Raw genomic sequence first — 15,156 nt, 5'->3', positions numbered from 1 at the left:
CTGCAAATTGACTCTTCCTTCATGTTCTAGTTCTGTGAGCACATTCTGTATTAGCTTCAGAAATAAAACATCTTAGGCCAAATTGAACCTAATTTTGCAGTAATAGTAAATTCCTGACACCTGCCAAACTGTGTCTAAAGCTTGTGTCCCATTGCTGTTCGTTCATACTGTTGCACTCAAATTATAAATGTACGATGGTGCTGTCTACTTCACCAATAAACTGGCATGTTATCACTATATATGTAATTGATCAAATAGATCTGTTGAAACATTTCTTGTGGTCAGCTAACTCGAGTATTTCATTTTTCAAAGGGAAAGTAATGGATTATATCGGCAGCCTCACAAACGGAGTTTACTGGACATGGCGAAGTCATCCAATGGAGGCCCGTTCAGGGATGACAAAGTGGAAGATGTGAAAGCCCTTGGGAAGATTATCCCAGTCTTTTTGGCTCTCATACCCTATTGGACAGTATATTTTCAGGTTAGAAACTGTTAACTCCAAGCTGTGTTCTCCAGATATGCACTTTATATTTGTTGTGAATGTAAACATATAAGAAGTCATATGGAAAAGTTGTGATGTGAAGCAAGAGATACATTGGTGGTGATCTATTGTATAGCAACAGAATAGCAGTTGTTTCCTTGTCATCAGCAGCAGATGAATCCATTACGAATGGGTTGTGTCCACCTACCAGCAGGGGGAGATAGAGAACACTGAAAACCATAGTGCCTCTAGGACGGCTAGCTCCATTTGCCTCTCAGTATTTCTCTATCTCCCAGCAGGGTTGGACGCAGCTTGTTCAGCTCCTTCAAGATTCTGCCAGGGGTGGCTCCTGTGCTTTTGCCAGTTGTAGAAGGGTGTTGTGGCTAAGTGGAGCCCACTTTAAAGGCATATAGGTTCGCCCTTTCCCTGCCTTTCCCACCCTCTTCTGCCTCCGGAATGCCTCTGTAGCTGTTTTGCCTCCAACTTTCCTCAAAGCGTAAACAAAAAAACGCGCTTTTCAGTGCTTCTATTTCTGAGGCTTTTCCTGACTGTGCAGCGTGACCGGAGCTCGTAGACTCGGTCCTTTGAGGTAAGAGCGGAGTGGAGTGGAACAGGTGGATGTGAAGCGTCTGTTCACGCTTTCCAAAAATACTAGGACTAGGGGGCATGCGATTAAACTACAGTGTAGTAAATTTAAAACAAATTGGAGAAAATTTTTCTTCACTCAACGTGTAATTAAACTCTGGAATTCATTGCCGGAAAATGTGGTGAAGGCGGTTAGCTTAGCAGAGTTTAAAAAGGGGTTGGTTTCCTAAAGGACAAGTCCATAAACCGCTACTAAACGGACTTGGAAAAATCCAAAATCCCAGGAATAACGTATAGAATGTTTGTACGTTTGGGAAGCTTGCCAGGTGCCCTTGGCCTGGATTGGCCGCTGTCGTGGACAAGATGCTGGGCTCGATGGACCCTTGGTCTTTTCCCAGTATGGCATTACTTATGTACTTATGTATTTATGTACATGGGTGCTGGCACCCGCATAACTTCTGGGTCACCAGTCCTAATTGCCTCCCCTGTCTAATCACACCCAGCCACCTCTGGGACTTACTCAGTGGTGATCTGAAAGCTGATCTGTTTTGACCTGGTTTTACAGCCTGCCTCACTGACACAGCACTAACACAGACAACTCAGCAATTACTGTGGATTCTTTTGGATTCGTGTTAGGTAAATGAGACTTTTATTAGAGGTTCTAAAATACACAATGATTGAGCCATATAACTAAAAAGAAACAATACCTATAAACAATCATTATATCACTGATCCCTGCGGCAATGCTAGAAGTTTCTAGACCAGGAAAAGTAATAATATACTATAAACAATACGTATCATTACATCACTGGTCCTTACATCATCCAGGCTTTTTACATCAGCTGAGAGAAGCCCCTTTTTCAGCGAAGCCAGAGTCTCATGACCAGGAATCTGGTTCTGTGCAAGGCGTCCATCCATAGATGAGCTTCTGGTTTCACTGTAAGAGGCCCCCCCTTTTTTATTAGGCTTAGAACTCATGTTCAGAGATAAGGAAAATTACAGAATGCTTGAGAATGTATCTGTTTTGGTAAACAAGCCATACTGTGGGAAGGTGGTCATGTGTTTCTCAGACCAGGTGGCCAGTCTGAGCTCAAAACAGGCTCCACCTCTCCCTTCACATACCAAATTAATTAGAGCTGTCTTATCTTCTACATTCCAACCAGGGCCGTGCCAACCCGGTAAGCGGGGTAAGCACTGCAGGGGGGCGCCTGCCTTCAAGGGCGCCGTGCTGGCCACTGCCGTCCATCTGTATTTAAAAATAAATAAATAAACCTTACCGCGTCGGCGCACATGCGCTGCAGCTCTTCCACGCACCTTGGAGTGGATGCGGAGCACATTGTGAGTCACCTCGCCTCCTCTCCCTCTGCATGGTCCGTCCACACAGCAAAAACTTCCCAACCTAACCCAACCACCTCCGCAGGAGGAGCCGACCGGTTGTGGTATTCGTCAATGAGAGTAGGCAGTGGTCAGACACGCCTCGGCTGCAGCCAATAAGCACGGAGAAGAGGGCGGGACGGCTGGGACGTGTAAGGCTTTGGGGTTAGTGTGTGCCTGTGGACGAGTATTGCTCCCTGTTGATCCTGCTCTCCCAAGTACCTCAGCCTCGCCAGGAGCCTCTGGTGGCTATCGCCCCCGACTGTTCTCCACTCTCAATCTCACCACACACTAGATGAGTCTGTAAATAATCCAAAGTGTCTGCAGGGGGCGTCAGAGATCCTAGGCACGGCCCTGATTCCAACTTATTTTCACACAAAGTTAAACGATCATTTTAATGAGCGAGTGCACTGCCGGTCAAGGCAGAGTTGAAAAACAATCTTTTTAAAATTCACTTGTATTACATGATCCCTAGTTGGTAGTACTAGAAGACTACCACTAAGGGTAAGTGCTGCTATTTTGAACGCAGGCAAGGTGGGAGCAGAAGGGGGACAGCACCTGCTCTGGCCCATTAAGCTGCCAGGATGTACCTCCAGGTATGGGTTGCTGGGATCTTGGTGGGGGAGGGATTGGAGTTCTGACAATGGATTTTGGGGAGGGGTTGGAACAGGAAGGGATTTAGAAAGGGAAGGGGCTGTTGGATGGGGTAATCTGGGGGGTGGGATATGAAACTGGCCTGGGGGGGGGGGGGTTGAGGGCATTAGGGCAGACTAGGGGACCTGTCCTATACTTTTACAAGTCCTAGCCAGTATTCAGCTAGGACCCGCATAAGTGCCATTGGCTAGAATATTTTTTGTTACATTTGTACCCCGCGCATTCCCACTCATGGCAGGCTCTATGCGGCAGGCAGTGGAGGGTTAAGTGACTTGCCCAGAGTCACAAGGAGCTGCCTGTGCCGGGAATCAAACTCAGTTCCTCAGTTCCCCAGGACCAAAGTCCACCACCCTAACCACTAGGCCACTCCTCCACTCCATGATGGGATAATCAAGCGATTGTGTGGACATAGACCTGGATATTCAATCCCAGGAAAATTTAGCTGACCGCAGTTGGCACTTAAAAAAAAACAAAACAAAGAAACGGTGATGGCCACCATCTGAATATTGAGGGGCAAGTTTTTTCCCTTTCCCCTGTGATTTAGGGGCCCTTTTACTAAGGGGTGGTAGGCCTACTGCAAGCCTACCTCTTGGTAGAAAGGCACTACCACAGGACACACTGAAGCATCCCACAGTAGTTTGGCCATCAGCGTGCAATACTCCTGCGGTAAAATGAAAACGGTAACGGAATTCAAACATGCGTGGGATAAGCATAAAGGAATCCTGTGCCGAAGGAATGGATCCTCAGGAGCTTAGTCAAGATCGGGAGGCGGGGCTGGTGGTTGGGAGGCGGGAATAGGGCTGGGCAGACTTATACGGTCTGTGCCAGAGCCGGTGGTGGGAAGCGGGACTGGTGGTTGGGAGGCGGGGATAGTGCTGGACAGACTTGTACGGTCTGTGCCAGAGCCAGGGTTGGGAGGCAGGGCTGGGGAGGTGAGGATAGTGCTGGGCAGACTTATATGGTCTGGGCCTGTGCCAGAGCCGGTGGTTGGGAGGTGGGGCTGGTGGTTGGGAGGCGGGGATAGTGCGGGGCAGACTTATACGGTCTGTGCCCTGAAGAGCACAGGTACAAATCAAAGTAGGGTATACACAAAAAGCAGCAAATATGAGTTATCTTGTTGGGCAGACTGGATGGACCGTGCAGGTCTTTTTCTGCCGTCATCTACTATGTTACTATGTTAAAAGAAATAGTGTTTTTTATTTTTTGCTGTGCGAGGCGTGTGTAGGGGCAGAGAGTAGGAGTGCCTGTGCTAATCGGGTAGCGTGGGCACATTACCACGCACTGCCTGATTAGCATGCAGGAGTCCTTACAGCCTCTTAAATAGGTGGCGAGAAGGACTCCCAGTGGCAATGCCACACACTAATGGGGAAATTAGCACTTGGCCATTTAAAAAAAACGGCCATTTTTCAGCTGCACTAGAAAGTGGCCTGAGTGCGCCTCAAACTCTCGTGTTAATCTCTGTGCCATCCACTTTCTAGCGTGGCTTGGTAAAAGGACCTTTTAGTTTGGTATAGAGAAATATATTCAAAGTATGTATTTAATTTATCGTTTTTCAGTCTCATTAAGAAATTTGCTATTGTCTAAAACAATACATTGCTTTTGGATACCTGCTAATGTAATATTTTTTTTTTAACAGATGCAAACAACGTATGTTCTTCAGAGTCTTCATTTAAGAATCCCACAAATCTTTAATGGCAAACATAGGGTAAGCCAAAGTATTTTTATTTTCTGTTTATTAAGCATCGATCTAGTATTTTAAAAGAACCACTTATATAAAGAGGTTGTCGCAGATAACAGATCGGTTTGATACTCAACAATAGCTGTTTTTCATTTACTATTTTGAAACTCAGAATTAAGGAACTGATGCTTTTAAGGGAAGCTCTGGTAGAATCTCAAGTACAATGGGAAGCTTTCACCATTTAATAAAAAATCTGTCCTGTTGCACAATGGAAATGAGACAAACTTGTGTACAGTGTTGCCAAGTTATTCATCAACATGGTTATGAAATATATCTCCTGTTTATTATGTGAGTGAAACTACTACTTAATTATTCTAACAAAGAATAATGAGATTATATAGCGTCAACTGCAGGTGTGATCTGAATTTCATGCTATTAACTCTGTTTTACTTGCTTAGCAGATTGTACTCAATGGTGTACTCAACTTTTCTAAATCACAGGCTAAATATAGAATAATCCTTTATTTGATTAAAAAGATGGAAATTATGGTCATGCTTAAACAATGTCTCCCCCCCCCCCCCACCAAAAAGATATTTTTTTTAGTAACTATGGGTAACTTTTAGATTCATGCTTACCACCTCCACCACCACAGGTTACACTCGTCGTAAGACCTCAATCTCTCAACCTAAAATTTTAAGGTGGCTTGAATCATTTCTAGTATAAACTTCCTCACTTGCTTTCTTGATGCTCACATTGGAGGCATAAGAACATAAGCATTGCCATACTAGAACCAGATATCCATCAAGCCCAGTTCTGTGTCCTGTTTTTCCTACAGTGGCCAATCCAGGTCTAGGGTACCTGGCAAGATCCCAAAACAGTAAAACAGATTTTATGCTGCTTATCTTAGAAATATAAAGGTTAGTAGAAAATCTGATGTGTGTGTATGTTGCTTCTTACTGCTGGGTATATTTCTCAGCGGTATTTCTGAATAGGGAAAGTCTCATACAGTCGCAGGGGTTTCTTTCATATATCGCCAATCATGGCGTACCCCTGTTTTGCGACAAATATAATCACAGACAGTCCCTTCCTCCAACCTCTTTTTTCATATAATATTTTCGATAGTCTCCCTTTTGTAATTTTTTTTACTTTTTTTGGTATTTTTACATATGGAGGACTCATTCAACAAGTTTCATGTGTACGCACTATACACCCTTGTGTTGAATAATATGTTTTTTTTAGTAGGCTGTACTCATTTTCAATAGAAAGACATAACTTAGCTTAAATTTCCAGGTGCAGATATATCTTAGAAATAAGCATTGGAGTGGTTTTTCCCAAGTCTATCTTAATAATGGCTTATGGAGTTTTTCTTTTAAGAAATTATCCCAACCTTTTTTAAACCCTGTTAAGCTAACTGCTTTTACATATGATATAATTTAAATACAATCCTCAATTAGATTGATGTCTGCATCAGACATCTGCTAATATATTAATAATAGAGGGTGGAAAAAGCCTCGGAGAGCTTCAGAGCTAAAAATTATTCATCACTGGCAAAAAACCCCACTCCACATATATAAGTGGAACAGTCTGCGTATGCAGCTAAGGTTTCTAGCACTTTGAATGAAAAGTCCCAACCTTAAGACAGAAACGCAAAACGCTGGCCAACGTCGGTTGGGGACTTTTTCTGTTTAAGCTGGAGAAGGCAAGTAAGTGCACTTTGATCGTGTCTATATCATTTATAAAGTTGTAAATTTTCATTGCATATGTAGGCTGTTGCACTTATGTGGAGTGGCTTTTTAGCTCTGAAGAGGTTACCCTGGAGCTCTTTGAGGCTTTTTCCATCCACAATTATTAATATATTAGCGGATGTCTGATGCAGATTTCAGTGTAACTGAAAATTATATTTAAATTATATCTTGTGTGATTATTTCATTCTACTACTACTACTACTACTACTACTACTACTATTTAGCATTTCTGTAGCGCTAAAAGGCGTACGCAGCGCTGCACAAACATAGAAGAAAGGCAGTCCCTGCTCAAAGAGCTTACAATCTAATAGACAAAAAATAAAGTAAGCAAATCAATTAACGTGTACAGGAAGGAGGAGAGGAGGGTAGGTGGAGGCGAGTGGTTACAAGTAGTTACGAGTCAAAAGCAATGTTAAAGAGGTGGGCTTTCAGTCTAGATTTAAAGGTGGCCAAGGATGGGGCAAGACATAGGGGCTCAGGAAGTTTATTCCAGGTGTAGGGTGCAGCGAGACAGAAGGCATGAAGTCTGGAGTTGGCAGTAGTGGAGAAGGGAACAGATAAGAAGGATTTATCTATGGAGCGGAGTGCACGGGAAGGGGTGTAGGGAAGGACGAGTGTGGAGAGATACTGGGAAGCAGCAGATTGAGTACATTTATAGGTTAGTAGAAGAAGTTTGAACAGGATGCGAAAACGGATAGGGAGCCAGTGAAGCGACCTGAGGAGAGGGGTAGTATGAGTAAAGTGACCCTGGCGGAAGACGAGATGGGCAGCAGAGTTTTGAACCGATTGGAGAGGGGAGAGGTGACTAAGTGGAAGGCCAGCAAGAAGCAGATTGCAGTAGTCTAAACGAGAGGTGGCAAGGGTGTGGATGAGGGTTTTGGTAGAGTGCTCGGAAAAAAGGGGCGGATTTTACGGATGTTGTAAAGAAAGAAACGACAGGTCTTGGCGACCTGCTGGATATGAGCAGAGAAGGAGAGAGAAGAGTCAAAGATGACCCCAAGGTTTCGAGCTGAGGAGACAGGGAGAATGAGAGAGCCATCAACAGAAATAGAAAACGGGGGGAGTGGGGAGGTGGGTTTGGGGGGAAAAATGAGAAGCTCGGTTTCGGTCATGTTTAATTTCAGGTGGTGTTGAGACATCCAGGCAGCAATGTCAGACAAGCACGTGAAATTTTGGTTTGGCTGCAAGGTGAGATATCAGGGGTAGAAAGGTAGATTTGGGAGTCGTCAGCATAGAGATGGTAGGAAAAGCCATGGGATGAGATTAATGAACCAAGGGAAGAAGTGTAGATAGAAAAGAGGAGGGGACCAAGAACAGAACCCTGAGGTACGCCGACAGGCAGAGGGATAGAAGTAGAAGAGGATCCACCAGAGTGAACACTAAAGGTGCGGAGGGAGAGGTAGGAAGAGAACCAGGAAAGGACAGAGCCCTGGAATCCAAGTGAGGACAGGGTATCGAGAAGTATGCTGTGATCGACAGTGTCAAAAGCAGTGGAAAGATCAAGAAGAATGAGGATGGAATATTGACCTCTGGATTTAGCCAGTAATAGGTCATTGGAGACTTTAGTAAGCGCAGTTTCGGTTGAGTGGAGAGGGCGAAAACCAGATTGTAGTGGGTCAAGATTAGCACGTGAGGAGAGAAAATCAAGGCAGTGGTGGTGAACAGCACACTCAAGTAATTTGGAGAGAAAAGGGAGGAGGGAGATGGGTCGGTAATTAGAGGGACAAGTAGGGTCGAGTGAAGGCTTCTTAAGGGGAGGTGTGACCACAGCATGTTTAAAGGCAGTAGGGACAGTTGTAGTGGAAAGTGAGAGGTTGAGAATGTGACAGATAAAAGGAATAAGAACAGGTGAGATTAGGGTTACCATATGGCTTCAGAAAAAGGACGGATTGAGCCAGCCGGGTTTTACTTCCATTGCTTTCAGCAATGGAAGTAAAACCCGGCTGGCTCAATCCGTCCTCCTTTTTCTGGAGCCATATGGTAACCCTAGGTGAGATGGCATTAAGAAGGTGGTTGGGAATGGGATCAGAGGAACAGGGGTACATTTTGAGGAAGAAAGGAGAAGTGTAGTTTTCTCTATAGTAACTTCAGGAAAGGAGGAAAAGGAATGAGGGGAAGGAGAGGGGAATGGACTAGTGGAGGGAGAGGTGGCGAGGTAGAGAATTCAAGGTTTATCTTTTGAACCTTGTCGTGAAAGAATTCAGCAAGGGTCTGAGGAGATGATGAAGGAGGAGTTGGGGGAGGGGGCACCTTGAGAAGAGAGTTCAATGTGGTGAAGAGAAGTCGAGGGTTAGAGCCAAGAGAGTTGGTCAGTTGGATATAATAATCCTGTTTGGCGTGTAAAAGAGCAGATTGGAAGGAGGTCAGCATGAACTTAAAGTGTAAGAAATTAGCAAGGGCCCGAGATTTCTGCCAGAGGCGTTCGGCGGAGCGGGTACAGAAACATAGGTAGCGGATATTAGAAGTCAGCCAAGGTTGGGGTTTGTACGCCTTATAGGGCGGGTCATCAAAGGTGCAAGTGTGTCTAAGGCAGAGGATAGAGTATTGTTGTAAGAAGAAACAGCCTCGTTGACAGATGTGGATGGTGCCACAGTAAAGAGGAGGTTTGAAACATGGGAGGATAGAGATGCAGGGTCAATATCGTGAAGATTCCTAGATAAATTAGATAAGATAGGACAGGACTGGGAGGGAGGAGATTTAAGTGTGAAAGTTATAAGATGGTGATCAGAGAGGGGAAGATCAGAGGCAAGGAAACTAGAGGATGAACAGTTGGAGGAGAAGATGAGATCAAGACAGTGACCATTTTGATGAGTGGGGGAGGTGGAGCATAGTTGGAGATTAAAGGAGAATATTAAAGCGAGTAACTTGGAAATATAAGAGTTGGAAGGATCATTAGCAGGAATATTAAAGTCACCAAGGATGAGAGAGGGGGAGGAAGGATCATGGAAGAAGGCAAGCCAGGCATCAAAGTCACTGAGAGAGGATGAAAGGGACTTATCAGGGGGCTGATAAATGACCGCTATTCGAAGAGGCAGAGGAGAGAAAAGGAGGAAAAACAGTGAGATAGAGGTGGAAGAAGGGGTTGAAATCTGGAGGAGGGAGAGAGAAGTAGTCCAGCACCGCCCCCGCAACCAGCAGGGCGAGGAGTATGTGAAAAAAGATAACCGCCATGGCAGAGGGCTGCAACTGAAGCAGAGTCATCAGGGCAGAGCCAGGTTTCTGTTATGGCGAGCAGATGGAGGTGACGTGAGATAAAGAGGTCCTGGATATAGGCAAGTTTGTTACAGATAGAGTGGGCATTCCATAGGGCGCAAGAGAAGAGGAGGGGTGTAGAGGAATAGAGATGAGGTTAGAGAGGTCGCGGTGAGATCTGTAGAGTTGGGATAATAGTTGGTGAGGAGGGCCAGGATTGGGATTGATGTCACCGGCTGAGAGTAAGAGAAGGAGTAAAAGAGAGCGGAGGAGAGTAGGAGAGGTGTGGCCACGAAGGTGTCGAAGGCAAGAGGTATTTAGGTGGAATGGGGAAGGCAAAATGGAGGGAAGAAAGAGATGGAGATTAAAAGCCAAGAGGGAGGAAGAGGGTAGGAGAGAAGGTGAGGTGATGAAGTCGATGGATGGGCAGTGAGTTCCTGTAGCGGAGAGAGGTAGGGGGTGAGGGAAAAGATTAGGAAGGGACAGGGCTAGGAAGAGAATGTAAATAGGGGCCATAAACGACTGAGGTACTTTAGCAACTGGGAAGAAGATTAGATGTAAAGAGAAAAATGCCCTGTGCGCCCACCTAGAGCGGAGGCACTGAGTGGATCGGAGTGGACCTGGGTGTCACCCCGGAGAAGGCTGTAAGGATATGCAGATGAGCTGCAAGTCCTCCATAGCACCTGAAAGGCAGCCGGTGGTAGAGCTGGGCAACAAATTCCAAAGTTTTAATTATACATTGAGTGAAGAAATATTTTCTCTGATTTGTTTAATGGTAATTTACTGTAGTGCACCATGCTGTGTGTTTACAGGAAGGGAGGTAAAGCAAAAACAAAGTGATTCAGAAAATGAAACTTTCATACTGAATCTTCATGCATTTCAATGTTTTTGTGTTTTTGTTTTTTTTCCTTAAATTGAGTTTTAGTAGTATTCTGCTGGGCAAGTTATCTATTGTAGCTTTCTGACCGACCCCTTCCATATCACTAAAATAAAGAAAATGTTTTTAGGGAGCAGTTTACAAAGGATCCACATTGCTGCAAAGTCTTTGAGGCATATTTTCAAAGCACTTTGGGAGGCTAAGTTCCATAGGTTTCTATGGAACTTTGGGAGGTTAAGTGCTTTGAAAATATGCCTCATTGGGTGCTTTTTACCAGTGGTCTTTGCTCCAGTTTTCAAACTGAACATAAACATGGATGGCTATAGAAAAAGTATTTGCAATGATGTGTACCTAAAGATTTTTTTTCCATGTAAATATGTTTTATAATGCAAACTTTGAACACTGTTGTTCCTGCTTGACCATTCCTCCCCCTGTGCACCCAGACTTCCTTTTGACTTCTTTGTTTTCACCTTTATCCACCCATTTGTCTACCTTAAAGATTATCAGATATGGTCACTCTCAGATGTTACGACTGTGGTTGTGAACCCTCTTTGACTCACTTTATTTCCCGATGGTCAGCTTCTGAGCTGGCTCCTATCTGTTCTTTCCCCTTGCATTGTTGTTTCTTTCCTGTAGTGTTTCCACTTCCTGTATGCTCCAGGCCTCACTTTTGTGTTCAGTGTGTTTCCTTCCTTTGTCCTGTAGTTGTGACACCATTAGTGAGGGCCTTTATAAGGAAGTGTTGGATATTAATTCAGGGCTTTTGCAAAGCCAGAGGTCTCCAGGTCGGTCTGTGTGCTTGTTTGCACTTCTGCCTTGTTTCCCAGTTGGTATGCTTGTTTAGCACTTCGGTCCTGTTTCCTAGGTAGTGTGCCTGTGGGGGCACTTTTGTTTTTCTGTTTGTTTGTTGGCTTTGGTTAGCCCTTCTGCTTAGTTCTTTTGTCTGTCTTTGAGTGGCTTCCCTTTATCCTTGAGTGCCGTACGGCACAGCCTTGAATGAGCTGCTGCTCCAGTCTTGTCTGTTGCAGCTCTGCCTGCCTACAGCTTCAACTCCAGTCTTGTTGTTCCAGCTCTGCCTGCCTACAGCTTCAACTCCAATCTTGTTGTTCCAGTCCTGTCTGTTCCAGCTCTGCCTGCCTACAGCTTCAACTCCAGTCCTGTTGTTCCAGCTCTGCCTGCCTACAGCTTCAACTCCAGTCCTGTTGTTCCAGCTCTGCCTGCCTACAGCTTCAGCTCCAGTCTTGCTTGTTAGTCCAGTCCTGGTTGGAGGGTTTTGCCTGCTGCTGCTGCTCGTCAACAGTAGCCCATGGGCTTACATTCCAGAGTCCTTGACTGTTTGTTTAGAGCCTGTGACATTAGATCTGCTTTTTGTTCTGTATACAGAGCTTTATTTCTTACTGTATTGTTTCCTTGAGGGTATTGTAGCCCAAATATGACCCTGCATTTTTTAGCTTAAAATGTTAGTTACTAAACACCAGACTAGTCCTTGAACTTCATGTTTTCTACACCGATTGGGGTATCTACGCAGTTGCTGGCTTGGTTCAAGGCCTGAACAAATCTGTTCATCTCATCACTTGCAATGCCACCTTTCCCCAGAGTGAGCGCCATTTACCACTATTCTGTGTTGCCTTTGACTCGGTCACCTATATAGAACTGTTGTCAAAAGCTTTGCGGAAATCCAAGTATGTCTAGTCTTCCCTTCTAATCCAACTCTGTTGCCCCAGTCAAAGAAGTTGATTGGATTTGTCTGACAAGGCCTGATTGTGGCAAAACTATGCTGTTGGATCCTATTCATACATGGGATTTCAGAAACTGCACTGTTCTAGCAGTAATTCTGTTAATTTACTCACAAAAAGTCAAAATAATCAGCCTATAGTTTCCAGCATAATTCCTCTTAATAAAGTAAAATAACACCTGTCTCCTGTTTTTAGAAAAACATTGGAAAAGTCAGTGAGTACAGCTGCTAGGACTTCCTTAAGTTCCCTTAATAGCCTCGGATGTATTTCATGTGACCATCTTGCTTTGTCTGCTTCTAGTTTAGCTGGCACTTAATGAACAGTCTCTTACACCTATTCCTGTTAGTTTTCTGGGATTGATCCTGAATATGAGATGGAGGACTAAGATGGTGGGGAGTGCTTAGAAATTGGGAGAGAGTGAGATAGTATTTAGGGCTTTGGATGTTTAAGGGGGTGGGGGCTAGATAGGGATGTATGGGGGCAGATGAGAGACTGGGTAAGTCAAAGGTAAGACAGAAGAAAGAGACTAGAAGTAGAAGTGGGTATGCTTGAAAAGGAAGGAGACAGCACCTGGTGGGATGAGAGGTAGAGAAAAGTAGATGATGGCTGGTGAGGTGAGTACAGATGGTGAGATAATAAAACAAATAGGAGGAAATATTTTTTCACTCAATGAATAGTTAAGTTCTGGAACAAATTGTCTGAGGATGTGGTAACAGCGGTTAGTGTATCAGGGTTTAAAAGAGGTTTGGACAAGTTTCTGGAGGAAAAGTCCATAGTCTGTTATTGAGATAGACATGGAGAAGCCACTGCTGAAATGGGATTGGTAGCATGGAGTGTTGCTACTATTTGGGTTTATACCAGGTACTTGTGACCTGGATTAGCCACTGCTATAAGCAGGATACTGGGCTAGATGAACCATTGGCTAGTCTTATGTTATTTTATTCTTAAATGATGCACTAGGGAATGATGAAAGATGAGAAAATAAGGTATACAGAAAGGCGTGAAAGAAAAAAGAATGGGATAGCTTGTTATGGAGTGAAAAGGTGAGGGGCTGGATGTAGAAGGAAAGGCATGCTGGAAGATGGGCAGCTGGGGGTGGGGTGGGAAGGGAGATTACAATCTGTGGCAAACAATGGAGATAAGAGAAAAAAGGTGGCATAGGGAATATGGAAGAGTCCTCTGATTCTGAGATAAGAAGTAAGGGGGAGGTGCAGTAGAAATGTAGAAGATGTCAGGGAATGAGAAGTAAATGATTTTTTGGAGGTGGGGAAATTGGGAAATTTGATACAGGGCCAATGCAAAGAAGGATGTGAAAGGGAAAGCTGATAAACATTTGATGACGTGCTGCAGGTTTCAGTTAGCAATAGTTATGCACTCTAAATACATATCTAATACATCGGGTTGTTAAAGCTGGATTCAAATTGCTTTTGCTTAACTGGTTTATATGTTTGGTTTTCAAAGTGTGCGCAATCAGTTTTTGCAGCCCTAGTCAGTGGCAAAATCTTTGTTTTCCTCTCTTTTTTTTTTTTTTTGTTGTTGTCTTGGTATGCCAGATAAAAATCTCATGTTTCTTCCCCCCCCCTCCCCCAAGTCATTTCAATAGTGTGCCATTTTTCTCTTGGTCAGCAGGATCGTGAGATCACTTGCTATATCTGAGTAATATCTATGTACTGAGGCCCTCATGATCAAAAGCAAACTTCGGCGCTAGAGGCTGTTAACGCCATACTAGCGCCGGATTTGCTGCCGATCCATGATCAGAGCCCTCGAGCACCTGAAACAACGCACTCGAGGGCTCTTAGCGCAAGTAGCATGCAAATGCATGCTAAACAGGGCTTCTAGCGCAATTACTACTACTACTTAACATTTCTATAGTGCTACTAGGGTTACGCAGCGCTGTACAATTTAACAAAGAGAGACAGTCCCTGCTCAAAGAGCTTACAATCTAATAGACAAGTGAACGGTCCGATAGGGGCAGTCAAATTGGGGCAGTCTGGATTCACTGAACGGTAAGGGTTAGGTGCCAAACGCAGCATTGAAGAGGTGGGCTTTAAGCAAAGACTTGAAGACGGGCAGGGAGGGGGCTTGGCATAAGGGTTCAGAAAGGTTGTTCCAATCATAGGGTGAGGCGAGGCAGAATGAGCGGAGCCTGGAGTTGGCGGTGGTGGAGAAGGGTACTGAGAGGAGGGATTTATCCTGTGAACGGAGGTTACGGGCGGGAACGTAATGCAAATGCATGCTAATCAGCGCTTAACGCATTCATCCCGAATGATCAGCGTCCAGGGCGCCAAAGATTGGGTTGCTGGCCGTGGCAAAATCAACGCCAGCTCCGAGCTGGCGTTAGACTTTGCGGATCATTGGGGAGGAATGGTGAGCCCTGTCCAGCTGGCAGGCCCCTGTTCCCCCACAAAGCAAACGCGAACAGGGGGCTGGAGGTCCAGTGGACCTCCGGTCCCCCCGATGATCCCACCCCCCCCCCCCCATGTTCAGGTCTGTAGCCTCTTTACATGGTCTGTAGCCCCGCCCAGCGCATCCCAAGATGCAATGGGCGGGGCTGGGGCCCACCATTTTGCAGCGGCGTCGACTGGAAGAGGAGGGAGGCAGGCAGCGTCCCTCCTCCAATGAAAGGTAGGGGGGCCGGGAGGGGGGGTTGTCACCACGGACCACCAGGTATTCAAAGGAGAATGCTGGGGGGGAGGAGTTGGGGTGGGCTGGAGGTCCATTGGACCCCCACCCCCGTCGATGGATAGGAGGGTGGGAGAGCCTTTGGCCGGAGGCGGCCACTTCACGATTTCTGGGGTTTTGGGGGGCTGGATACCCAACGGATCTCCAGCCCT

The 15,156-nt window shown here is 45.2% G+C and overlaps 1 protein-coding gene across 2 annotated transcripts in view; it reads left to right on the top strand.

Moving 5' to 3' along the window:
- SLC15A4 (solute carrier family 15 member 4) overlaps positions 1-15,156 on the top strand; it is a 98,310-nt gene that overhangs the window by 16,563 nt on the left and 66,591 nt on the right. For both annotated transcript variants that reach the window (XM_030218995.1, XM_030218996.1), the window contains exons 3-4: positions 313-481; positions 4,731-4,799. In XM_030218995.1, coding sequence (XP_030074855.1) covers positions 313-481; positions 4,731-4,799 — 238 coding nt within the window. The remainder of the gene's footprint in view (positions 1-312; positions 482-4,730; positions 4,800-15,156) is intronic.

The sequence above is a fragment of the Microcaecilia unicolor genome, chromosome 11 (genome assembly GCF_901765095.1).
Source record: "Microcaecilia unicolor chromosome 11, aMicUni1.1, whole genome shotgun sequence".
Classification (NCBI taxonomy): Eukaryota; Metazoa; Chordata; class Amphibia; order Gymnophiona; family Siphonopidae; genus Microcaecilia; species Microcaecilia unicolor.
The sequence above is the reverse complement of the archived record's forward strand: the minus strand, read 5'-3'. Positions and strand labels throughout refer to the sequence as shown.